This window comes from Bos indicus x Bos taurus, chromosome X (genome assembly GCF_003369695.1).
Source record: "Bos indicus x Bos taurus breed Angus x Brahman F1 hybrid chromosome X, Bos_hybrid_MaternalHap_v2.0, whole genome shotgun sequence".
NCBI classification, from domain to species: Eukaryota; Metazoa; Chordata; class Mammalia; order Artiodactyla; family Bovidae; genus Bos; species Bos indicus x Bos taurus.
The window spans coordinates 115,633,583-115,659,108 of record NC_040105.1 but is presented as its reverse complement, the minus strand read 5'-3'; the positions used below and the strand labels follow the sequence as shown (position 1 = coordinate 115,659,108).

Below are 25,526 nucleotides of genomic sequence, written 5' to 3'. Positions count from 1 at the left end.
GTAAAAGAAGTTTCAAGAGAAACTTTTAAATATTTTGAACTAATGAAAAAAATACAACTTATCAGAATTTATGGGATATAGCAAAAGCAGTGGTTAAAGGGAGATTCATATATTAGCAATGAACAATTGAAATTTGAAATTAAAAATACAATATCACATCAGCACGAAAAAAAACGAGATACTAAGGCATAAATCTTACAAAATATGTACAGTATCTATATGAGGAACACTACAAAACCTTGATGAAAGAAATCAAAGAAGATGTAAATGCAGAGACATTCCACATTCATGGATAGGAAGATTCATTACTGATAAATTGTCACTTCTTCCCAACTTGTTCTATAGATTCAAGTGTGATCTCAATCAAAATACAGCCAAGTTATTTTGTGGATATTGACAAACTGATTCTAAAGTTTATATGGAAAGGCAAAAGACTCAGAATAGCAAACTATATTGAAGGACAAAGTTGGAGGACTGACTTTACAACTTACTTTAAATCAACAGTAAAAGCTAACACAACATTGTAAAGCAACTATACACCAATAAAAAAATAATTTTAAAAAAGCAACAGTAATCAAGACAGTGGTATTAATGAAAGAATAAATACATCAGTGAACTGAACAGAGACCAGAATTAGACCCCTACAAATATAGTCAAATGATCTTTTACAAAGGAGCAAAGGCAATCAATGAAAAACAAGTCTTTTTTTAAAAAATGGTGCTAAAATCATTAGACATCCATATGCAACAAATAAGTCTAGCCACAGACCTTATACCTTTCAGAAAAAGTAACACAAATGGATCACAGACCTAAATGCAAAACACAAAACTATAAACTTCTAGAAGGTGACAAAGGCGAAGATCTAGGTGAACTTAGGTTCACTGATGACTTTTGGGGTACAATACCAAAAGCATAATCCATGAAAGAAAGAATTGATTAAGTTGGAGTTTTCAGTGAAAAACCTCTACTCTGTGAAAGACAGGTGAAAGAAAAGACAAGCCATAAATGGGGAAAATATTTGGAAAACACAATCTGATAAAGAGCTGGTATCTAAAATATGCAAAGGACTATTAATATTCACCAATAAGAAAACAATCCAATTTAAAAATGAGCAAAAGATCTGAGCTCTGGGACAACCCAGAGGGATAGGGTGGGAAGGCAGGTGGGATGGGGCATCAGGATAGGGGGGACACATGTATACCTGTGGCTGATTCATGTTGATGTATGGCAAAACCCATCACAATATCATAAAATAATTATCCTCCAATTAAAATTAATTAATTAAAAAATAAAAATGAGCAAAAGATCTGAATAGAGACCTTCTCAAAGAAGATATACATATAACAACAAGCGTACAAAAAGATGCTCAACATCGTAAGTCATTGTGAATGCCGCTCAGTCGTGTCTGACTCTTTGTGACCTGAATTCTCCAGGCCAGAATACTGGAGTGGGTAGCCTTTCCATTCTCCAGGGGATCTTCCCAACCCAGGGATTGAACCCAGGTCTCCCACATTGCAGGGCAGATTCTTTACCAGCTGAGCCACAGGGGAAGCCCAAGAATACTGGAATGGATAGCCAATCTCTTCTCCAGGGGATCTTCCTTATCCAGGAATCGAACCAGGGTCTCAGGCATTGCAGGCAGATTCTTTACCAACTGAGCTATCAGGAAAGCCCCTATTAGGGAATTCCAAATTAAAACAAAATAAGATTCCACTGCACACCCCTTAGAATGGCCCAAATCCAGAACACTGACAGCACTAAAAGTTAGGCTGGGCTGGTGAGGATGTGGAGCAACAGGAATACTCATTCATTGCCGGTGGGAATGCAAATGGCATAGCCAATTAGGAAGACAGTTTGGTGGTTTCTCCAAAACTAAACATCCTCTTACCATAGGATCCAGCAATCACACTCCTAGGTACTGCATTTACCCATATGAGTTGAACACATATCCACACAAAAATGCACACATGGATGTTTATAGCAGCTCTACTCCTGTCAAAACTTGGAAGCAATCAAGATGTCTTTCAATAGGCGAATGGATAAATAAGCTGAGATACATACAGACAACAGAATATCATTCAACCCTAACAAGAAATGAGCTATCAAATCATGTAAAGACATGGAGGAATCTTAAATGCTATCACTAAGTGAAAGAAGCCAATGTGGAAAAGCTCCAAACCGTATGATTCCCACTCTATGACATACCGGAAATGGCAAGTGTATGGAGATAGCAGAAAGTTTGGTGGTTGCCTAGAGTAGGGGGTTGAGCTGATGAATACATAGGTGAAGCACAGGTAATTTTTAGGATGGAGGAACTATTCTCTATGATACTATAACGGGGGATACATGACATCATTCATTTGTCAAAACCCATACACTATACAACCAATGTACACGTGTGTGTTAGTCTCTCAGTTGTGTCTGGCTCTTTGCGACCCCACGGACTGCAGCCTGCCAGGCTTCTCTGTCCATGTAATTCTCCAGGCAAGAATACTGGAGTGGACTGCCTTTCCCTTCTCCAGAGGATCTTCCCAACTCAGGGATCACAGCCTGGTCTCCTGCATCGCAGGCAGATTCTTTACTGTTTGAGCTACAGGGAAGTCCATCTAAACTAATATATGGACTTCGGGTAATAAGATGAATCAATTTTGGCTCATTGGTGATAACAAATGTACCACAGAAATGCAATATGTGAATAATAAAGGAAACTGGGAGGGAGGTATCAGGGAAGCAATATGGGAACTCTTTTACTATCTGCTCAATGTTTCTGTAAATCTTAAACTGTTCAAAAACATAAGGACTATGATTTAATTTTTTTCCTAATGTCTAGTTCAAAGAAGATGTCAAAGTGAAGTGAATGAAGATGAATGTGTCAAAGAATGTGTCATGAAAAAAGTGAGGCTTTCGTTGGGTCCAAGAGAGTACATAGGATTTCAAGAGTTAGAAAGGGCAAAGGGTATCTCAGTTGGGATTGAGGCAGGAAAAACATTCAAAGGGCTCAAATTTCAAAGCAGCAGGAAATAACACAGAATAAATCAATGCAAAGACAACAGGTAACAATTTAATGGAAGCTAGGGGCCAAGGCAAGCCTAGAGGTGCTGAAGCATCATTCTCATATTGGGTAAATGTAAGTACGGTAGCAGATTTGACCCAAGCTACATCCTCAACATGGATTCACTCATTTCATAAATATTTAGTAGGTACGTGCTATGTTCCAAATGCTGTGGTAGGCACTGGGAACCAGCAGTAAATAAAAAAAAAAAATCTCTGTTCTCACTGAGCGTACATTTTAGTGATAGAAGACAGAACTTACCTGATGTTTTCAAGAGACAGCAAAGAAGCCAGTATGGCTGGAATGGAGATAAAGGAGATAAAAGGTGAGAGACAGAGGAGATAAGTGAGGCCAGTGACTGAAGGGCACTGAGGCCAGAATGAACAAGGACTTTGGCCTTACACTGAGGCATTTAGGGTGCAACTGGAAGGTTCTGAATAACAGAGTGACTTGATTGACACCTGAATAGGGTCAATGTCTGTGCTGATAACAAACAGAGGCTAAGAGTGACTGCAGGGAGACCAGGGAAATTGTTAAAATAATCCAGGTAAAAGAGGAAAAGGACTTGAACCATGGTTTTAGCAGCACAAGTGGTGAGAAGTGTGGACTCTGAAAAGATTTGCTGATGGATTCAATGCATGAGAGAAAGAGAGGGTCAGAATGACTGTTTTAGGTCTGAGCAATCACCTGGAAGAAGGGGTTGCTAGTGACAGGGAGAAAGAATTTGGGAGTAACAAGGTCATGAGTGGGACTGAGCCCGTGTCTGAATTCAGCTGAGCTGTCTTGAACGTGGGCATTTCAAGGACCTAGAGATAAGAGCAAGGCTGAGACTGAGAGTTAACTGGGAAAGACCAAGTCATAGTACATAGAGGCAGTGAGGATAGGCATGAATTCATTCATCCAAGATTTCCTAAAATCAACCTCTGAATGTGCCAGGGACGTAAAGATACCTAAGACATCTCTCCTGCCCATAAGGCACTCACAGTCCAACAAAGAAAACAGAAATGTAAATAAGTGATGATAGTACATTAAGCATCCTAGGTGAGGTATTCAACATCGACTGAGTCCCTTCTATATGCTGAGTTGTGCAGTGAGAAACAGGAGGCATGTACAAAGTCTTTAAGAGCACAAAAGTGGTTCTTGCAAAGGTTCGTAAAGACACACACAAGGATTTTCACCACAGAGTGACATAAAGGAGTTGGCAGTATCCTAGACGCCCATCACTAGGGAAATTGCAGGAATGTGGATATAGCTCAAGAACGTAGCATTGAGTGAAAACAGTGGGAAATAAGAGATTTACAGTCCAGGACCATCTTCATAAGTGTAAAAGGCATACACGAAACCCCATGTCTTAAATGATCAAGAATCCATACCAAACATATTGCAGTTTGTATCTAGAAGATGAATGGGAGTGGGTATTGAGAAAGACAAGGACAAATAATTTAACCAAAGTAAAACAACATAAATAAGAAAAGGGCCTTGCAGGGACTGATGATGACAACGTGCTGAGAATTGTGGAGCAGAGTAAACTCTCTGCACCTGAGATACAAATAACAAGCTAATGGGAATCCAGCCGATAACCCTAATGAGAAGATTTCTGGGGGCCAAGAAGCACTGGAATACATGAAGGCACGAAAGTGCATCAGAGCTTCAAGGAACAGCACCAGGTTTAGTGTTGGTTGCAGTGGTTATGAAGAGCTGATAATATTTGAATGCCTGGAGTAAACTGAACAACATCCTACACGTGGAAGTTACAATCATCCGTATCAATCTGTCCCCCTTCTTTATATCGGGTTTAAGGCTGATGCTCTGCTCTGCTTCCATCCAGTCAACAGTGATAGTCTCTTTTAGCTGCACTGGGATCTTTGCATCTTGTGACGACTCCAGAAATCCTAGTTCAACAAATCACTCCTGTTTATGTGGCCTCAAGGAATGTGGCCTTGATCTGAGGCTTTCATGCTGGAGCTCCACCAGAGGCAAGGCGGCTGCTCTGGCCAGGAGTGGGCTGGGAAGGGAACTGGAGGCCCAAGGATGCCTCGCATTCTGGGGCATCTGCCTGGGGCAGTTCAACCGCCTCCATCAACTCAGTGCTGCCAGTTAACTCTCACTGGTCACATTCCAGGTGGAGTTTCCCAGCCGTGACCACCCTCCCCCCACCCCACACTGGGTCCTGCACCACTATCATAGGTGCACCTATCCTTCAGAGCCTTTATCACAGCTGCCACTCCAGATTTTCTTTTCTGATAATGTATGATCATCTAGGTTCCTCTATGTTCCAAGTTCAGTGAAGGTGGTCTTTTATTTTTTTTCACTTTTTTTTTTCTTTCACCAATGTTTCACTAGCACTCAGCAAGCCGTCTGGCACATAGTTGTTGTTTAGTCACTAAGCCGTGTCTGACTCTTTGAGACCCCATGGACTGCAGCCTGCCATGCTGCAGGCTCCCCTATCCGTGGGATTTCCCAGGCAAGAATTGGAGCAGGTTGCCATTTCCTTCTCCACTGGCATAGGGTAGAGGCTCAATAAACTTCTCAGCGGAATACAAGCCTTCGAAAGGAAACCGAGGTCGAGGTGAATACAAGCATGGTGCAGAAGCAAAAATGTGAAAAATTTAGGGTTTGTTTTACTGTGAGGGGTAAGCGGGGAGAGCTGCAAAGAGGTGCACTGGCCCCTGTAGATAAGTCACCTCCAGTGCAAGGCGGGCATGTGGTAGGTGTGAAACAGTAGGGAAATTAACTGTAAAGAAATCAACGAGTGTTTAGCGCATTTTTTAAAACCTGTGTCAAAACGGTATGAAATAGAATAGAGGGAAGGGGAGCACGTGCGTCAGAGTTGCGTCTGAGGAAAGACATTTCCAGAGGTCCTGACACAATCCACTGCCCCTCCTAGCACACGGGGCGGCTCAAAATCTCCTGGGGAGGGGAGAGCATTACTGTCACCTTCTAAGGGTCACACAAGCCCGGTCACCACTGTTGCCACTGTTACCAGTTTAAAGTCTTCGTCAATCTAATGTTTCACCTCTATTCTTGTCTCCCACTCCACCTCCAGCTCCATTAGGCTCTGCCCCACTTAAAAACACAAAACAAAAACCACCTCCGACCCAAGCCAGTCCAGATCTGGAGAAGTGAACACTCTTGTTCGCTATGGGAGGCCCTTTCACACGCCCTTGGCTTGACCCCCAGCCCTCACTAACGGAACGGGCGCTCAGGACCCTGCCAGGCCACGCCAAAAGGCGCGACCTCGGCCAGCGGTGCGACCTGTCGCCGCCCTTCCCGCCTTCCCGCCGGCCGCCGAGCCCGCGCACGCCAAGCCCGCGCGCCTCACGTTGCACTCGGCCCCCCCTGGCCCATCCAGAGCAGCGCGCAGGCGCGCGCTCCTGGGCCCGCCAGGGGAAAGAGGGCGGGGCCGAGGGGCCGAACCCGCGGGGGGAGGGGCGGCGTCGGTCACATGACGCGGTTTCACTGTTTACACGCGGAGCGGCCGGATCCTTCGGCCTCAGTCAGGCGCTCGGCTCCGTTTCGGTTTCACTTCCGGTGAGGGGCTGCTTCGGAGCGGGCGGCGAGCCGAAGGCGAGCGCAGGCGGCAGCGGTGACTGCGGCGCCGCTGCCGGGGGGCGTGCGGTAACGCGGCGGCGGCGGCTGGGCCTCGAGCGCCTGCAGCCCACCTCTCGAGGGCGGGCTTCCGAAGCGAGCAGGGCGGACGAGAAGATGGAGGATCTGGTGGTGGAAGTGCGGGGCTCCAATGGCGCTTTCTACAAGGTACTTGACTCCAGGGCAGGCCCCATCTTCGCCCTGCTTTCCCTCCCTTTTCTTCTTAGACTCGGCCGGAGGCAGGCCTGGAACCCTCTTCGCGAGCGCCGCGCCCGGGGCCCGGGGCGCACTCGGCGGGATGTTCTTGGGGAGGGAGGGAAGGACCGGACTTCGGGCCTTTGGGAAACCCCTCGAGCCCCACTGCCTCTCCAGTGTGAGGCCCCAGCGTCTGTCGGAATGAGAAGCGAGCAAGGAAAAGAGGGTGCCCTTTTGGGAGCCGAGCCCCAGCAGGGAGCGCTGGGGGTGGGCGAGGGCCGACGGCAGGTAAGAGATCCGGGCGGGAAGCACCAGTATCCGCGCGAAGTGACGGTGAAGGCTTATTTCTGTTTTCTTAAATATCCTCTTCCAGTGGGATCCGGGCCTGACGTGTGGGTAGTTGCCGAGGAGCGGGGGGCGCTTCCGTCAAGCCGCCTTCTGCCTTGCAAGGAGGGTTTGCGTTCTCCTTTGCCTTCTCTTTTCCGGTCCAGCATTGGGACTTCGGAGAGCTCCACTGTTCTGGGCAAGCGGTGTGAAGAAAGAGTAGTAAGAAGCTGTAGTTGGTACCAAATCACAATGGCAACTGATTATTAGTGACTTCTCTTTGTGGATTTCAAAAGAGAGTTTAGATTCAAAAGTTTTCGGGAAGACCCTTACATATCCGAGTAATGGATTGAAGACTTTGGTAATCTTGAATGTTTGCCCCCCCCCCCCGTTATAAATATTCTGGAATACAGATGCTTCAGCGTCTAAAAACATTGGCAACTCTGCTACTTAAGAAAAAAAAATTAACCCTCCAAAGGCCTGGATATATGCCATGAAACTTTAGAAAATGTACTAAGCATGTATCATTCCTATGGAATTTTTTTTTAAGTGAGTGGAAATGATTGTTTTGTGCTTCAAACGCTTGATTTATCTTCTCTGAACGTTTAATGTTGCAGCTAACTATATTGTTGCGGTTTTAAATAGGCATGCATGGCTTTGGTTTTGCTACGGGCTTTTTAAAAGTTACAACATTTCAAATCTCACTAATATCTTACACTTTCAAAAAGAGAATTAATAATAATTTCATATGTCAGGTGGTGCCTCTGTTGGTTCATACTTGCTGTAGATCTAGCAATCTAAGTCCTCGTATCCTCTTGAATGTCTCTCTGTAACTTCGGTGGGCGATGTCCCACCTTACTACAGTATTTTGGAAACAGAAGGTGCATATGGAAGAAAGTGGAAATTAAATATTGCCATTGTCCAAGCGCCATTCTTAAATCTACATAGAAAAACATAAACGTTTCAAACTAGGAATAGGCAAGTAAACACTGACTTGACTATATATGTGTTTACCTATTTCATGGAGAAATTTGGAGAGCATTATATTTCATAAGTGAGTAAAGTATGTAAACTCTTCCATGCTTTTAGCAAAATGATAAAATCTTTTGCTGTAAAAGGAGGAAAAATTTAACCCAGGATTTTTGTTCCTAAATCTCACCAATATAGAATTCATCCAGTTAACTCTGCAGTTTCTGGTTGCATTTATTTCAGTGATCCATAATTATTGCTGGTTAGTTTGTGTAGAACCCTTCTGTTTCCTGCTGCTGCTGCTAAGTCGCTTCTGTCGTGTCTGACTCTGTGCGACCCCATAGATGGCAGCTCACCAGGCTCCACAGTCCCTGGGATTCCTAGGTTGGTAGTTTTGCCCACCAGATTTGGAACGCTAAGTATAATAAATATGAGTAGGGGCTAAAGGTGGAGCGGTAGTCTAATCTGTGATATTAGATCGGATATCACTCTTACTGTCTTTCAGTGGAGTTTGCTTGCTATAGAGGGCAAGCACATCCTAGTCTTGAAGGATTTATTGTTCTCTTCCAAGCAGCCTATGATTTGCTTTGTGATTTTACTTGCAAACTGATTGGAATATAAGAAACTCCCTCTATCTCTCCTCTTTATCACCCCCTCTTTTTTGTTTTTTTTTTTTTTTAACAAAAGTTGCTTAATATGAAGGTGAATAGAAAGAATGGGTTGTCTGTTCCTTGAGGGGAAATGTTAAATGGTGAGCAAACACATGCAGAAAAATTGCTGAGATGCTTATTTAATTAAGGTTTTGTTTTTAAGAACGCCGCAAATGGTCTGTGTTGATAGAAAAATAGTTTCTAGAATGAAAAAGGTTTAAATTCTTATCAGACTCAATACTGATTTGAGTTATAAAAGTAAAGCAAAAGTAAATCAAGTTGTCCAGTGGGATGGACAGAAAAGATGGGAAGTAAAGACAAAAAATGCACTATTATGGAGAAATGTTACATTTACGAAAAATTAGAAACCTAGGTTCACCGGATTGAAAAGGCTTAAGAAACTAAACAACTCGAACGACTTCAGTATAATTGCATTCAGACTTTGATTTGCCTACCAGAACCACCATACTGGAAGGTGCAGTTCTCTGTCTTCTGAGCACATGGTCCACATTTGCAGTATAAACTGGATAGAATGTATGCTGGTAACAGGTAGGTTTATTCCTCTAAAAAATTAACTTAAACTTCAGATTCAGAATTAACAGAACCATGAAATCTAAACCTAAGATCATAACAGCTCATTTCTGTTTTTCCCTCTGGTCTTTATTCTTAAAAACTTGAAAGTTAAATTTAGTAACTGTCAGAGCCACTATTTTTATGCTTAGGTATTTCTTTGACTTTGGAAAAGTCATGAGTACACCATATAGAGCCTAGGTTACTTAAGACATGAGAACACTTGAATTATACCTCACAAAATTTTTTACAAAACATCTCCTAAACAAAGAATGTTGAAAAAGGTCTTTATCATCAGGGCATCTGCCTAAAAATGTATGATCAAGAGGAAATTTTTTAAATGAACATTTTCTTCATATTTTCTCTGAAGTCTTCTGTACTTCAAGGAAGTACAACTTTAGGTCAACTGCATTTTTTTTTCTTCCCAGTCTAAACACCCTTTTTAGTGTTTTGGAAGCAGCATTATTACCCTTTTGAGCATTTTCCAACTTCATATTCAAGCACTCTGAAAATCTCCATAGATTATTAATTAAATGTAAAATTCAGTATTACAATAGTTGGATTTCTGATTCCTGACCGCTATGAGAATGTGGTTCCTGACATAACTATGAGCATAACTGTTAACAGATACTGAGAGCTTTCTAGGTGTCAGGCACTGTTCTAGGTGCTTTACCTCTTTTAAATTTGTTTAATCACCTCCCACAACGGTGAGGTACTATTGTTACTCCCATTTTAGGTAATAGATAAGGACATAGATGTACAAAGAGATGAGGTAGGTGACTTATTACTAAGTGTCAGAGCCAGTAAGGGTCAGATTGGGGCTTTGAGATGAGGTACTCTGACTTCCTGAAGCAATGAAATTTAACTTAAAGAAATGAACTGGATTTCCTGGTAGCTCAGATGGTAAATAATCAGCCTGCAATGCAAGAGACCCAGGTTCGATCCCTGGGTCGGGAAGATCCCCTGGAGAAGGGCATGGGAAACCACTCCAGTATTCTTGCCTGGAGAATTACACGGATAGAGGAGCCTAGGACGCTATAGTCCACGGGGGTCCCAAAGAGTCAGACGTGACTGAGCAACTAACACTTTCACTTTCAATTTTTCATTGTACTTTTTTTAATTGTAATTGTTACTATAACACTGTCTTAACATTATTCTGGACTTCACAGGTGGCACTAGTGGTAAAGAACCTGAATGCCAACGCAGGAGGCGTAAGACATGCAGGTTCAGCATTATTCTATAAGTTCATACAATGACATCATGAAAATACTCTGTTTATATGTAGGCCTCCTTTTTAGTAACTCCGCACACAGTAATTCTTCATGTGAATGCCTGTTAATGAAAGATAAAGTTTGAAATCTTTGATTTTCCTATAATAATTGCTTTTGTTATGTTAGGGGCAGGTAAGAACTGATGCATTCAAAAGAATACATAGGCACAGGAAAATTAATAATTCATTTCATACTATTCTTTCTGTACCTGTGTGTTGTCTTTGGGTCAAGGTGAACCAGAAAGAATGCATTTTTCTCAGAATTTGTGGTAAATGCCCAAATGAAGTCAAGTATTCCTAGTCATGCACTGCGGTTGGAAGAATTGTTGAGGAGTTTTATTGTACTTTGCCCTCTCCGTTGTTCATTCTCATATGTTGTTAGCGCCCACATTCAAAGGGTGGCAAAGCAATAACTCACTTTGTATGTGAAGCCTTGGCTTTGAATCATATTTTATCAGATTTCATATGTCCTTGTCATCTTATCTCCTACAGATTTTCTTGAGGAGGGATATTTTGCGATGCTTCTAAGTTTTCTCTAATGAGAATCATCATTGCACTACATGAGCTGTCTTCAGTGTTAATGTAATAGCTGTTCATTGCTGGTCAGTGGCTTACACTGAAATTTCTCTACACAGTCACCCCTCTCAATGTTTGTGAGAAGAGTTTGCCAAGGTGTGAGGTGTAGTGGGAGAGTAAAAGTTCACCAAAATGGGGACGGACTTTCTTTTGGTTTCATCAGTCTGGGTGATGTGATGTTGGAATTAGATAACTCTAGTCATGACACGCTTTGGCTAGTATCATGTTATGATTGCCTCTTTGGCCCAGTTGCCAGTAAGGTGGGTGGGACCCCATAATGATTTTTTTTTAAATTTTGTGTTTATTCCCCCTGATGATAAGTCCGTGTGTGTCTTTTTTTTGTTTTTGGAGTATAGTTGCTTTGGGTGTCTTGTCTTTAACTGCACTTTTAGCAGTTTCTCAAACCCCAAAGGTTTTTGTTACTTTTTTTTTCTTCTGAGTGTAAACGACCTGTTAGTACTTAGTATCTTTGAGGAAATATCCTTTTCTTTTTCTGTCCTAAGTTTTAATATCTTTTTTAAATGTATGATTTTTTGAGATGTAACTTTTTCAAGTGCAAGAGTGTTTATGGCTTTGCATCTTTTATAAAATATGCTCCTCTCTGCTTTACGTGTAACTTATCTTAGTGCCAACTATGTGTTAGGCCTCATGCTAGGCACTAGACATGTGTGATTTCTTTATTCACGACAGCAGACAGCAAGTCCAGTTCTGTATCCATTCCTTACTTATGCAGACAAGGCATACAAGGCCCAGAGACCACTTCTTGGAGAGTCCCACAGCTATTATGTCATAAAATCAAGATTTTGAACTTAGCTCTCATTCACAGCAAAACTCGTTTTTGTTTTGTTTTTCCTCAAAGGCTCTTTTCTTTATTGTTGTTGTTTGCATTTTTTATTCGTTTTGGCCATAGACCAATGTGGGATCTTAGTTCTCCATCCAGGGCTTGAATGTGGGCCCCCTGCTGTAGAAGCGTGGAGTCTTAACCCCTGGACCTCCAGGAAAGTCCCCACAGCAGAACACTTAACCACCAAGTTTACTGACTTTTGTAAGAGCCCTAGTTCTCATCCAGTTCCATGCAACTCTCTTCCTGTACTCATTCAAACCCTTTCAGTTGCCTTCTTTGGTATCCAACCCCACAGAAATTCCCTCAACCTATCTTCTCATCAACTTTCATGTGTGGATAGGTAGAGAGTGCAACCAACCTTAGTTTTCCACGTTGGTGGGTGGGGTGATAGTGCTCTGGGGCAGCCAGGGAAGGAAAGGACATGATTATTGGGATAAGGGAGGAGCAGGGCCAAAAAGGAGAGTTATTGGAGAAGGTATGACGAGAAACAGAAAATTGGGACCTTTGTTGGCATTTTAGCAAAAGGCCTCTGAAGTCACAGGAGACCTTTGTGCTTAGCGAGTGTGTGAACCAGAGGTAACCTATGAATTTCTTTTATTCCACTAAAAATGACTGGTTTTGAAACAATCATGCAAACATCCATATATAGATAAGCTTCATTAACTCGAAAGCAGTGGCTCTGGTAGGCTCTGATGATTGCTTAAACCATTTTTTACACTGTATATCTGGAATTGTTTTTAAAGTCTTTGAGAGCTGTTTTTGTTTTTTTAAATAGTCACAACCATTGCAGATCTTCCTCCTTTGAAGGAATGTTTAATTTTAGGAAATAGGCAAATGCGGTGAATGAGTGTGGTTAAACTGTGCAAAAACTTTGTTGCAAATAGAAAAACAAGTTAAAATGTAGCGGTGAAATAATGAGATGAACTTTTAGAGTGCTTTCAACGTGGATTTGAAATCATTCCCCCGGATTTCTAAGTGTCGAAATCAGTGCTGTGCACAGATCTGTCCATCTGTGGTGATGCAATGTGCTCTGCCTGTGCTGTCCTCTGCAGTAGGTACTAAGCCTTGTGTGGCTTTTGAGCACTTGAAATGTGGCAAGTATAACTCAGAGACTGATTTTTAATTTTATTTACTTATACTTTATTAAATAGAAATATTTATATATGACCAGCAGCTTCTGTGGTGAACAGTAGCACAGTTTAGACAAGGGCAGTAGTAGTGGAAAGATACCTTATTTAGTGAGAACAAATTTTCACCCAGCTGTAACAAGGTTCTCTTAGCTGACTAAAGGACTTAACATTTTTAGCATTTAATATACAGTGCATGCATGCTCAGTCACTTCAATTATGTCTGACTCTGTAACACTATGGACTATAGCCCACCAGGCTCCTCTGTCCATGGAATTCTCCAAGCAAGAATACTGAAGTGGGTTGCCATGCCCTCCTCCAGGGGATCCAACCCAGGAATGGAACTTGCGTCTCCTGCATTGGCAGGCAGGTTCTGTACCACTAGAGCCACCTGGAAAGCCCCATAATATGAAGTAAGGAACTAATATTTGTTACTGCCGTGACATGCAAACATAAAACTTTAGACAAGGATGAAGACAGAGGCCATGACATTTTTCGGTAAATAAGGGATTAGCTCCTAATAGAAGTCCCACCCTCAAAAAGCAAATTGTTAATTTGGTATTAGCCATCACTGTCAAGATGGGAGAAATTGAGGGCAGGGGGGCCCTGTTCTCCCTTTCTTTGTAATTTGTGGAAAACTAATTACTAAAACTAAAAAGCTAATTTTACTTTAGAAAACTAAATGTCCAGTTCCTCCAACTTTACTCAAAATCAAGCCTTTCTGTTTCTATAGTAATAGTGAGGCAAACCCCTTAGAGCAGTACGGGCATGCGCCCTTACAAAATCTTGAGTATGTTTTAGGATATCATGGTCAGTATTTAACTAGAGTTCTCAACACTCTGTTGAAAATGTGTGTGATTTAAATATAGCTGAGGGAAAATAAGCAATATCAAAATGATAGGAAGAAAATGTGAATTCCCCCCACTTGAGATGAACAACTATAAAAATACAGACATACGTTTAATTTAGAAATAATTATTTAGGCATCTTGGATATAGCAGAACACCTAGATTCCATTACAGTCCACCTTGATCTTACAAGGAAACTTTCTTTTAGCATAGCTTTGCTTTATTCTTTACAGCATAATTACAGGAGTTTGGTGTCTCTGTTTAGGTTCAATGTACAGTCAACCCTTGAACACTGGGGCTAGGGTACCAAAAGCAGTTGATAAATGGTTCACCCAAAGGCAGGAAGGTGAAATAGCTTGGACAGAATCAAGACTCAAACCCAAGTTCCTTTGATTCCACATATTGTGACCTCTAATTGAACACAAACTCCGCCCCCCCTTGAGATAATTTAAATGTCTATGAAGTGAAAATATGGGTACTACACTTACTGGAAAAAAGTCCATGTGTAAGTGGATCCTCACAGTTCAAACCTGTGTTGTTCAAGGGTCAACTATAAATGGTTTCCAGAGCCCTGCCTTACTTGCCATTGTTTTTCTTAGGAGCAGCTATTTAATAGAAAAGGAAATGGCATCCCACTCCTGTATTCTTGCCTGGAGAATCCCATGGACAAAGGAGCCTGGTCGGCTACAGCCCATGGGGTCGCATAGAGTTGGACATGACTGAAGTGACTTCGCACAGCTATTTAATACTTGACTGATATGTTTTAATTTGATATTTTGAGAAGTTTTAGTTTTTAAACAATGCTTTAATTTCTGGCCTTTGACAATGTATTTGTTTATCAAGATATTTGCATTGAATCATTTGTTTAACTCATCTATTGGGCACCTACTGTATACCAGAAATTGTGCCAATTACTGAGGATACATAGAGAAGTTAAAGAAGGGTCTTACTCCAAGCTAGCTGTCTTAAGTCAGGGGGATTTACTACTATATTTTCTTCTAAGAGTTGTATAGTTCTAGCTCTAACCTTTAAGTCTTTGATATTTTTTAGTTGATTTTTGTATATGGTATAAGGTTAGGCCAAAATTTATTCTTTTGCAAGGGGATAATCCAGTTGTCCCAGCACCATTTGTTGAAAGCACTGTTCTTTTCCCCCCATTGAATTGTCTTGACTTCCTTTCCATGGAGGATTTATTTCTACCACAGCCCTAGCTGTTTCTCCAGGTCTGAGCCTTTGTTCCCACTGCCCGTTTAGGCCTGCTGCATAAGAACCTCAACCTCTTCTATTTGTCTTCCCTGATCAGCATCCCCACCCAGCCCCATCCCTTCAAACCACACAAATACTTTTCCTCCTGGAGGCTAGGATAAGAACCCTTTAGGCAGTGATCTATGATAATAACTATTCAGTGAACCCTTAATAGGTACTTTGAAGTTCAACCGTAAATAAAAGACACCCTCAGGAAGCTTACCTTTGGTACAAAAATGGGCAAAATACTCTAGTAGGGTAGTTTATAGTGGGGGATACTCATAAGATGCTCTAAGAAGTTTGAAGGTGAAATTGAACTTAGTCTTCTGGGTTTTCCCATAGGAGGTGACATCTGAACTGAAATAAAACCCATAGGAGATAGCTCAGTGAAAAGAGGGGAAGGACAGCAGGCAGGCAGGAAGAGAGGCCCAAGTAGTTTAGCATTGCTGGGTTACAGCCTCCAAAAATGCTCACCTCGGGTCACCACGGGCCTTCTACAGCTGGAGGAGTTTGACCAAAATCCTGTAGACAGAAACCACGAAAGCACAGAGACATGCCCAGAACACGCTGGAGTAAGAAGCTGGAATCTCTAAAACCATTTTAAAATGAATTAAGATATAAAGCCCCTTGGGTTTCTTTATCCTTTATCCTACTCCTCTAATTGTCACAACAAAAAACAAAGCCTCCTTTCCTGCACCTATTAAAAACTTAATTTTATAGAATTAAAGACAGCATGCTGATTAAAGAATTCTTGATAGTTAGCTGTTTTGTTATGTCATTTTATAGAATTAGGGACAGCATGCTGATTAAAGATTTCTTGATAATTAGCTATTTTGTTATGTCTTTTGCGGATTATTAGCAATTGCGTCATCAGATTTAAAAGATTTAAACGTCTGTACTTTATATTACTATTTTTTCCACCAAGTGCCTGTGAGATTGAGAATTTAATTAAACTCTAGTAATTGGACTTTTTAGTGGTATTAGCAGCATATTGTTAAAGAGAACTTGGTGTACTTGTGTTCACATAGATTTGAGATTATATTTAGTTATTTACTATTGTATTCTAAAATTGTATTAAGGAGAAAAAGATAGGTTACAACAGATCTATACTGACTGGTATATAGCTCTGTAACAAGTTTCTTAGTTTCTAAAACTTTTAATCTAAAGTATACCTTCAGCTTTGCATTGTAATTTTCAGTTTATTTATCTGTCTTTCTCCTATTAGACGCTGAATTCTAGAGCAATTCTTTTTGCTCTATTTTAAATAATCAGTATTCCTAGGGCCTACCATGCTGTAGGTATGTAAATACAGATGTGATTCATGAATGAGTGAGCCTCGCAAACTAACAAACTTAAAGCTTCATTCTGTTGTTAAACATAAAATATTTGTATCACTGTAAAGTGTAACTAAAAATAAAAACGATACTTAAGCTTAGAAATTAATTTAACTGTGTTTTTTTAATAGGCATTTGTAAAAGATGTTCATGAAGATTCAATAACAGTGGCATTTGAAAACAAGTAAGTGTCTTGATATAATTTTAATATTTAGGTTCTTTAACATTTTATGCTAATTTTTCCTTTTACTCCTCATTTAAAAAAATTCAAGTCTAGTTTGAGTGTTTTTCAGGAATGGATCTTCATGTTAACTGACCAGGAAGTTCGTGAACAACTCAATATTAAACCAATGGAATGACTGTTCCTGCTAATGACCTTGGAGATCCCTTTTGTATAATCTTGACCCTTACATCTTAGTTCCTTTAAATGTGAACAAAGAAACCAGATTGTTCTGTGCTAGTAACTGAGAGTTTGAATAGAAATATTTGTAAATATTAAAAGATGAAAGTGAATGGATTCATGGGAATCCATTGGGAAAGTTGATGTGAATTTTGTAATGTTAAATCTAAAACTGATAGTTTTAGTCCTTTGGTATATTTTATTAGAAATAATTATGTTTGCCTATTAACATTTTTTATCTTTCATAAATTTAAAATCATCGAGAGCAGTAACTGATCTTTTCTGTTTACTGTTAAATGAGTACATAAAAATACTTAGAGGCCTAGGCACATTAGTTGTATATACAAAGGCATCAATAGTAGAGGTAGATGTTAACATTTTATTGGGGAGACAGGTCTTTTGACTAAAGTTTTTGAATGCTGTTAATGAGAGGTATTTTCATAGTAGCGATTCAAGATTCTAAAGTACGTATAAACTCCTTTGCCAAACCCCAAAATGTGATCATGATCTTAGGATTTTACTAAATTCTCAAGGATGGTCAGCAGTTATGATGTTTGTTTTTTATTTACCAAGAGAAATTAATTGTTGTTGTTCAGTTGCTTAGTCATGTCCGACTCTTTGTGAACCCATGAACTAGGAGCATGCTAGGTTTCCCTGTCCTTCACTGTCTCCCAGAGTTTGCTCAGACTCATATCCATTGAGTCGGTGATGCCATCCAGCCATCTCATCCTCTGTCGCCCTCTTCTCCTCCTGCCCTCAATCTTTCCCAGCATCAAGGTCTTTTCCAGTGAGTCAGCTCTTCGCATCAGGTGGCCAAAGTATTGGAGCTTCAGCTTCAGCATTAGTCCTTCCATTGAATATTCAGGACTGATTTCCTTTAGGATTGACTGGTTTGATCTCCTTGCTGTCCGAGGGACTCTCAAGAGTCTTCTCCAGCACCACAGTTCAAAAGCATCAGTTCTTTGGCGTTTAGAGAAATTAGTAGTGTATCAAAAACAGATTACAAATCTATAGAGAAAATAAATAAATTAGTGGTCGCTTGGGGCTCGTGGGAGTGGAAAGCCATAGCCAGAGTGTGGGATTTCTTTTTGAAGTGATGAAAATGTTCTAAAATTGACTGGTAATGGTGGTGGTTTAGTTGCTAAGTTGTGTCCGACTCTTTGCAACCCCATGGACTGTAGCCTGCCAGGCTCCTTTGTGGGATGTTCCAGGCAAGAATACTGGAGTGTGTTAACCATGCCCTTCTCCAGGGGATCATCCCCACCCAGGAATAGAACCTGGGTCTCCTGCACTATAGGTGTATTCTTTACCAACTGAGCTACCAGGGAAGTCCCTGGTAATGGTGGCACATATCTATGAATCTACTTAAAGTCACTGACTTGTATGTACACTTCAGTGGATGGCTTATAGGGTTATGTGAATTATATCTCAATAAATCTGTTAAAATACAGTATCTGACCAAGACATGGTATAAATAGAATGTTAGCAGGATCTTTTAGCTACCAACAGGACAAAGTACAGTTTACCCTTGACCAAGGATCATGAGTTTGAACTGTAAAGGACCAGTTGTATGTGGATTTTTTTTCAGTAGTAAATACTACAGTAGTACATGAATCAGAGTCATTTGAATCCATGATACAAACCATAAATCTCTGGATATGGAAAGTTGACTATAAATTATCCATGGATTTTTAACTGCACAAAGAGTGAGTTAGTGGCCCTAACCTCCAAGTTATTCAAGGGTCAACTGTAGTAGTCTCGGATGCCTAAAATTTAAGGGGACAGATAAAAGGATTTAGAGTATCCAATCATATTTTCAGTTCTAGACAAATGGTCTTGGTCCAAAATACAAGTTTGGGTAATAGAATACCTTTCTTTGAATACATAGAGCCAAAAGTTTCAGAATCTGCTTCATTACATGATTATCCATGCATTATAGACTGGATAACAGCATCATGCCTCTAACAGAGGAATCTTTAATAACTTGGAGAGGAATTTTTTTCTTGTACTTACACTCTTTATCTGCTTGCTTCCATCATGAGGTAAACACTATTTTCCATAAAGGGAGAGTTTTCTTTATTTGCTACTCTTTTAAAGTATTAAGCAAATACTTATTTCCTCTATGCATTTAAGAATGTGTTTGGTTTCTAGTTTTTACAGTGGTCAGTTCTCGTATGTTTTCAATCAGATTTCTACTATAAACTTAAAATTATTTTGTCTTTGGACCTTTTAGTTCTCTCCTGTACTATAGTTGTGTACAAGTTTCTCTTCTTACTGTCATGCTGGGAATTTGAAATAGATCAACTTTTTCCTTGTGTTTGTGTACTATGTATGTGATTCAACACTGGGTTTGAGCATGTTACCAGAATTTGATAGGTCCCTACCAAAGTAGTGTCTTTGCACTCCTTTGCATTTCCTTTTTGTTTTCTGATTTTTTAAAAGCAAGCATACAAAAACAAACCTGATGTTTTATAAAACTTCAGCTTATATCCTTTGTTTCCTTTCAATGATAAACTCCTATAATACCACATAATTTTAGATGTCTTCTTTTTGTCTTCCATGTGTCACATTAAAAAAAAAAAGAATTTGAATTTTTATCTCTGTATCCTTAAAATAATTCTTCCTTCTTTGGAATGAAGAAAATTATGTACTACTACATGCTTTACCAATAAAATTTAGCAATGAATCTGTGACATATATGTTTATCTGTAACATTGATCACTAATTTCAGTAAGTATATTAAAAAAAGTTTTTCTGCAGTAAAGACACTTTTTTGTTGTTGTTTTTGGCCACACTGCACGGCTTGTGGGATCTTAGTTCCTCAACCAGAGATCAAACCTAGAGTCCCAGCAGTGAGAGAGACGAGTGCTAACCACTGCACCACCAGGGAATTCCCTGAAGATAATTTTTTTTTAAGTTGCAGAGTTTTCAAGGGTTTATAATAATGCAGAAAATAGGTGCAGTGTAACATAGGCCTGAATCAGATTTCCACAAATTCTGACTTTACCTTGCTATCTTATATAATAGAATATAAAAAAAAAAATCCCCCAAAACAAATAGCAAATTTCTTGATAGGATTTTACTAAGAAAGCCCTTTAACAGAAAACCCAGAAATGACTGCTCTAGCAGTTGAATCTGCCAGCGTTTTGCAGAGTTTATCTTTTAATATTTCATATCATCATGATATAATAATTTGGTGTTTTCAAAATTGTTCCATATAACTTTAAATGAAAAAACATAGGCAACTTACTGAACTCCTGTAGGCTGTCTCCATTGGGTTTCTGTGGTTTAGGAGACCCCACCCGTCCAGTGCATGCTGGTACGTCATACTGATCAGCAGCCAGCTATCCGTGGCAAGAGTTGACCACCTCGCGGGATCTAAAATTTAAAGGGGGAAAAGTGAGTTGTGAATTGCTAATGTGCTGACCACCCCATTTTGCTTGGAAATTAGAGGGCATTAAGATCAGTTTCTGTGGTTGTTGGAATGTGGTTAAAATTCCTTTGCAAGTAGAAGTATGGTGATGACATTACTAACACATACTGATACTAACGTATTAAAGCACCAAAGGAAACTGCTGTCATGGCCTGAATTTTAGAATCCTTAGAAGTTGAAATTATTGGAAGAAAGACTTGTTAAGTTGTAATGTTGATCTATTGTGTTTAGAGAAATACTCCAAATAGAACTACAAGGCTGCTGTGTTGCATGCAGACTTTGTTGAAATGTCTGTATATTACCATTATGCCCCCACTCAGTGAAACACTGACAGTTTTAAAGCATTTGCTTCTTTAAACTAGAAAAACAAAGGGTTATACTTAACCAAAGGTTGATGGCAGCATAGTCATCCCTTCCGTTAAACCAGAAAACGTGTTAAATAATTGTGTTTGCTTATTTGCAGCTGGCAGCCAGACAGGCAGATTCCATTCCATGATGTGAGATTCCCACCACCTGTGGGTTATAATAAAGATATAAATGAAAGCGATGAAGTAGAGGTAAGTCTCCCCACCATCAAGTTATTAAGCACTGAAGAACTGGGAACATTTAACTTGTTTGCGCCGTTTGTATCCCTTGTCTTTAATGCTTTTCAGTCTACCTTGAGAATTATAGCTCTTATGCAAATAGGCTTTTGACTGCACCATCCTAGTAATGATTTGACATAATACATTATTGATGCTTAAATGTGGCTGCCTGAACAGCATTCAAGGCACAGTTTGGAAAGTCACTGATTTCCCTTGTCCACTAGGATTTCTTTTCCCCATTTCCTCAATTTCTGAATCTTGTTTGAATAATATATTGTTAGTTTACAACCATGTCCCCATTTTAAGCAAAATGAGTTAGGAAAAGAACCATGCCTTTCAATAGAGCAGCATCCTAGGATTTCTTTAAGTAGTGATAGAGCCTTCTGGGATATTTTTAAAAACTCATCTACGAGTTTTAGTATATATACCTATAGGTAAAATATCTTTTCACAGGAGATGCTGTGAACTAACTGCTTATGTGCCAGTAATGTCTTTGACCAAAAGGTGCTATGGAGATGTAACACATTGACAGAAAGATTGTGTTTGTGATTTCTGTAGCCACTGGAAATTTTTGTGAGACTTCAGGAACTTCAAGTCAGCTTTATGTTGTAGCTGGCCTGTGTAGTATCCTCTTCTTCACCCCCCTGCACATACTCAATTTTAAGGCGCTTCTCTTCTCCACAATGCCTTGTTAATGGTAGCAGTTTTATTTGCAGGATGATGGAAGCAGCTAAGAATCCATTTGTGCAGGTCGGTGAGGTGTACTAGGTCCTTGAATTCTTATTTTCTGTGCTGGGTACAGATGGTGCAGTGAAACAGAAGAGGCCCCAGCCTTTAACAGGTTCCTGTTCTAGTGAGGAGAGTTAATATTAGGGCCATTGTGAATAGGCCGAGAAAGAAAACCAAGGATGGAAGGTGATGTATGGGCAAGAGTGCCATTTTAAGGAGTGCTCAAGGAAGGTCTCGATGTCCAGCCTGTGTTCTTTTCTCAAGTGCTCTTTATTTACCCAAGATGTACTCAGTACTTAAACTAGGTGAAAGGAACTGGGTTTGGTTTTGTCAGGACTCAAGTAGAGAGTACAAACACTGTACTTGAGGACCTTTAGTTGTTCACTTCCCCAGGAGACTACATGCCTCCTGAGGTCAAGGACCAGGACTTTTGGTCTGTCTGTATCAGAAGGCCTCATAGTAGTGTTTGGGTTGATAAAAGGGACTGTTTTTTCTTTATAGTGCTCAACTGAGTCACATGACCCCACTAACAGTGATACATAACTGAGGTTATCACTAGCTAGAGCAGAGATGAAAGGAATTGATGGTTACAAGAAAATGTAGGTTCAATCCAGTTATATTTAGTCACTGTATTGTATAACCATTAACTTAGGTCTTTTGGTCTGTCTACACCAGGAATGCTCATAATAGTAATGGATAGAGGGGACTTTTTGCGCACTTTAGTCACATGACCAATGGGAACCAATGAAAAGCTGTTGTTAGGATGACAAAACAGTTAACAAATAACTGACATTATTTCTCTGACTAGAGCAGAGGTGAAAGGAAGTAATGGGGGCAAGAGGGAAAGGTAGGTTGAGTTAAGTTGTGTTTCATCACTGTGTTTTGTCACTATGAACTTCAGTAGTAAAAGGGGGACCTGAGTTGTTTGTCTTCTGTCCTTTCCTCCCCATCCCCTTGTCCTCCCTGTCTTCTTTCTACTTCTGAGTATTTCTGTCACTCACCATGTGTCTCTTTCCCTATTAACCTTGATTTGCTAGTGTCTTCACAAAAGGTTCCATGCTGCACATCATAGGTGAACTTTGAAGTGGTCACCAGAGAGATCAGTTTAGAACTGATCCACAGTATGTGAGAGGAGAAAGGTGGTATCCAGAGGATTGCCAGTGTAGAGTTGTCCATTTTAGTGGAGAAGGGGACAGGAGACCAGAGAGTGACCCATTTAGTGTCCGTTTAGTCCCAGGAGACATGAACACCAGGTGGTATCCTTAGTGGGCTGAATAGTCAGTGGCCTTACCCATTTAGTGACCATGAGCCAGGCAGTAGGCCAGGGTCACTAACTTCCAGCTTGTTACTTGCTTATTAAAGTAAAACAAAAACATGTTCATCTTTACATGTTTAGATACATTTTCATAGCTCATAAAGTACCCAAAGAAAGCATGCCCAGCTTTATAAGTGGTCAGCTTTTCTCGAGCTTTCATATTCAGAATACTGATGATTACTGAGGCAGCACAAAGACAGCACAGAGAAATAGGGAAGCATATTTTACAGTACTCTTCCTGGTAACCAGGTAGTTTCTGAATGTCTCTGTCTAGAAGCAGGGGTGCAGTCTGGTTAAAAGTCTACAACTTAACAGATTTGCAAGATACCTAAGGTCATTTTAAGAAATTTTCCTTGATGTCTGATAATTTACAAATTTCTGAATGATTTTAATCGTGAAATATTCTATGTTGTAATTTTTGTGTAGGTTTATTCCAGAGCAAATGAAAAAGAGCCTTGCTGTTGGTGGTTAGCTAAAGTGAGGATGATAAAGGGTGAGGTAGGAAAATGCCTATTTCAATTGTTTTTCTTACACTCTTCTCCTTTTCTAAAATCAGGTATATACATTTCTGTTTGGATTTCTATTTGAAAGTAATAGCTAGCTTGATTACCTTATTTAAATGTTTATATGTTGAGTATGTTTTGTGTGTTTCAGTTAGTTGATCAAATAGCTTTTTTTCCCTTTAAAGAATTTTAAAAGAACTGAATAGGTATAGCTTCTTGTTCTTAATTTAAACACTATGATCAGGAATGACTTTGATTTCTCTCTCACAGTTTTACGTGATAGAATATGCAGCTTGTGATGCTACATACAATGAAATTGTCACAATTGAACGTTTGCGATCGGTCAATCCCAACAAACCTGCCACAAAAGAGACTTTTCATAAAATCAAACTGGATGTTCCAGAAGACTTAAGACAAATGTGAGTTGATTTGCAAGAAAGGCTGAGAACTTAGAGGAGCTGTGCAATTAATTTAAAAGAATAATACATTTTCAAATAATAGGAATCAATTTTTAACCTCAGTGAACTTTGACATAAATGGCTTACAAAAGCAGTGAAAAAAAAAATTTAGCTTTTTCTGGTTATGTAATCAAGCCAAGGCAGGAGGAGAAGGGAACGACAGAGGATGAGGTGGTTGGATGGCATCACTGACTCAATGGACATGAGTTTGAGCAAACTCGGGGAGTTGGTGATGGATAAGGAGGCCTGGTGTGATGCAGTCCATGGGGTCACATAGAGTCAGACACAGCTGAGCGACTGAACTGAATCAAGCCAACATTCCAGTTGTTTAAACTTACTTGGCCACATAGATAGCTAATGTACATTTTTTTTCTAACATAAACATTCATCATAGAATTTTAAGATTTTTAAAACTGATTAATCCAGTTCTGTCATAAGTTACAAACCAATTTCTAGGCAATGTTGATTTCTCCAGGTTTTTTTCCCTTTTAGCTAGTATTCTGAGATACGTATATAACAAGTAGGGCTCAAAGAAGCTTCCAAAGGTCTTCTCTCATCATCCTTGATACGAAGTAATGCTTAAATAAGACTCTTTAGAGAAGAAAGAGCATATATTAAATTTGATTTAGACATTACACTTTAGATAAACATTAACTTCTATTAATAGTTCAAAATGCATAGAAATCCTACTTCTTAATTATAAAGATTGCATATGTATGTTTGTGCCTTCTGATTCATACACATTTTCTTCTCAAGCTAAAATTGATCAGCACTTTTTCTTTAGAAAAGAAACAGCAGAACAAAATTGGATACCCGGTAGCTATCCCCAAAAGTTTTTAACAGTTGACTCAAGAAAATTAGTGACCTACCGTATGTAACTAGGGCTTCCCAGGTGGCTCAGTGGTAAAATAATTTCCCTACCAATACAGAAGACACAGGAGATGCGAGTTGGATCTCTGGGTCCCGAAGATCCTCTGGAGGAGGAAATGGGAACTCACTACAGTATTCTTGCCTGGAAAATCCCATGAACAGAGAAGCCTGGTGGGCTCTAGTCCTCGGGTCACAGAGAGTCAGACACGACTGACCATGCATGCATCATGTATAACTGAAATCAGGAAGCCTGCAGAGGAGAGTGGTGGTCAGTCTCTGAGTTGTGTCCAAACTCTTTGCAACCCCATGGACTGTAGCCCACTAGGCTCCTCTATCCATGGGATTTTCTAAGCAAGAATACTGGAGTGGGTTGCCATTTCTTCCTCCAGGGGGTCTTTCCAACCCAGGGATCAAACTCTGGTCTCCTGAATCTCTTACATTGCGGGCATATTATTGACTGCTGAGCCACCAGAGAGGTAAGTTCCCCTAAAGATGTCATCTTTGATTATCTAGGACCACCAGTAATTTCCTAAGAGCATAACTGGTTTTTTCCTTTCTCTATAATCTCAAATGCTTGATTGGCCTGAGAAGCCCAGCAAAGAAACTGAATTTACAGATGGATATAGCATATTTTGCATAAAT

General features: G+C 40.1%; 1 protein-coding gene across 20 annotated transcripts in view; it reads left to right on the top strand.

Annotated features, from left to right (window-relative positions):
• The first annotated feature begins 6,477 nt into the window (after window positions 1-6,477).
• FMR1 (fragile X mental retardation 1) overlaps window positions 6,478-25,526 on the top strand; it is a 40,156-nt gene continuing 21,107 nt past the window's right edge. For 4 of the 20 annotated variants that reach the window (XM_027535324.1, XM_027535314.1, XM_027535323.1 and 1 more), the window contains exons 1-5: window positions 6,517-6,808; window positions 16,724-16,776; window positions 20,889-20,982; window positions 23,480-23,551; window positions 23,827-23,975. In XM_027535324.1, the coding sequence (XP_027391125.1) occupies window positions 6,758-6,808; window positions 16,724-16,776; window positions 20,889-20,982; window positions 23,480-23,551; window positions 23,827-23,975 (419 nt within the window). In that variant the 5' untranslated portion in view covers window positions 6,517-6,757. Of the gene's footprint in view, window positions 6,809-6,877; window positions 7,124-16,723; window positions 16,777-20,888; window positions 20,983-23,479; window positions 23,552-23,826; window positions 23,976-25,526 lie in introns of those variants that run through there. The other 16 variants (XM_027535317.1, XM_027535309.1, XM_027535311.1 and 13 more) reach the window with 12 other exon arrangements.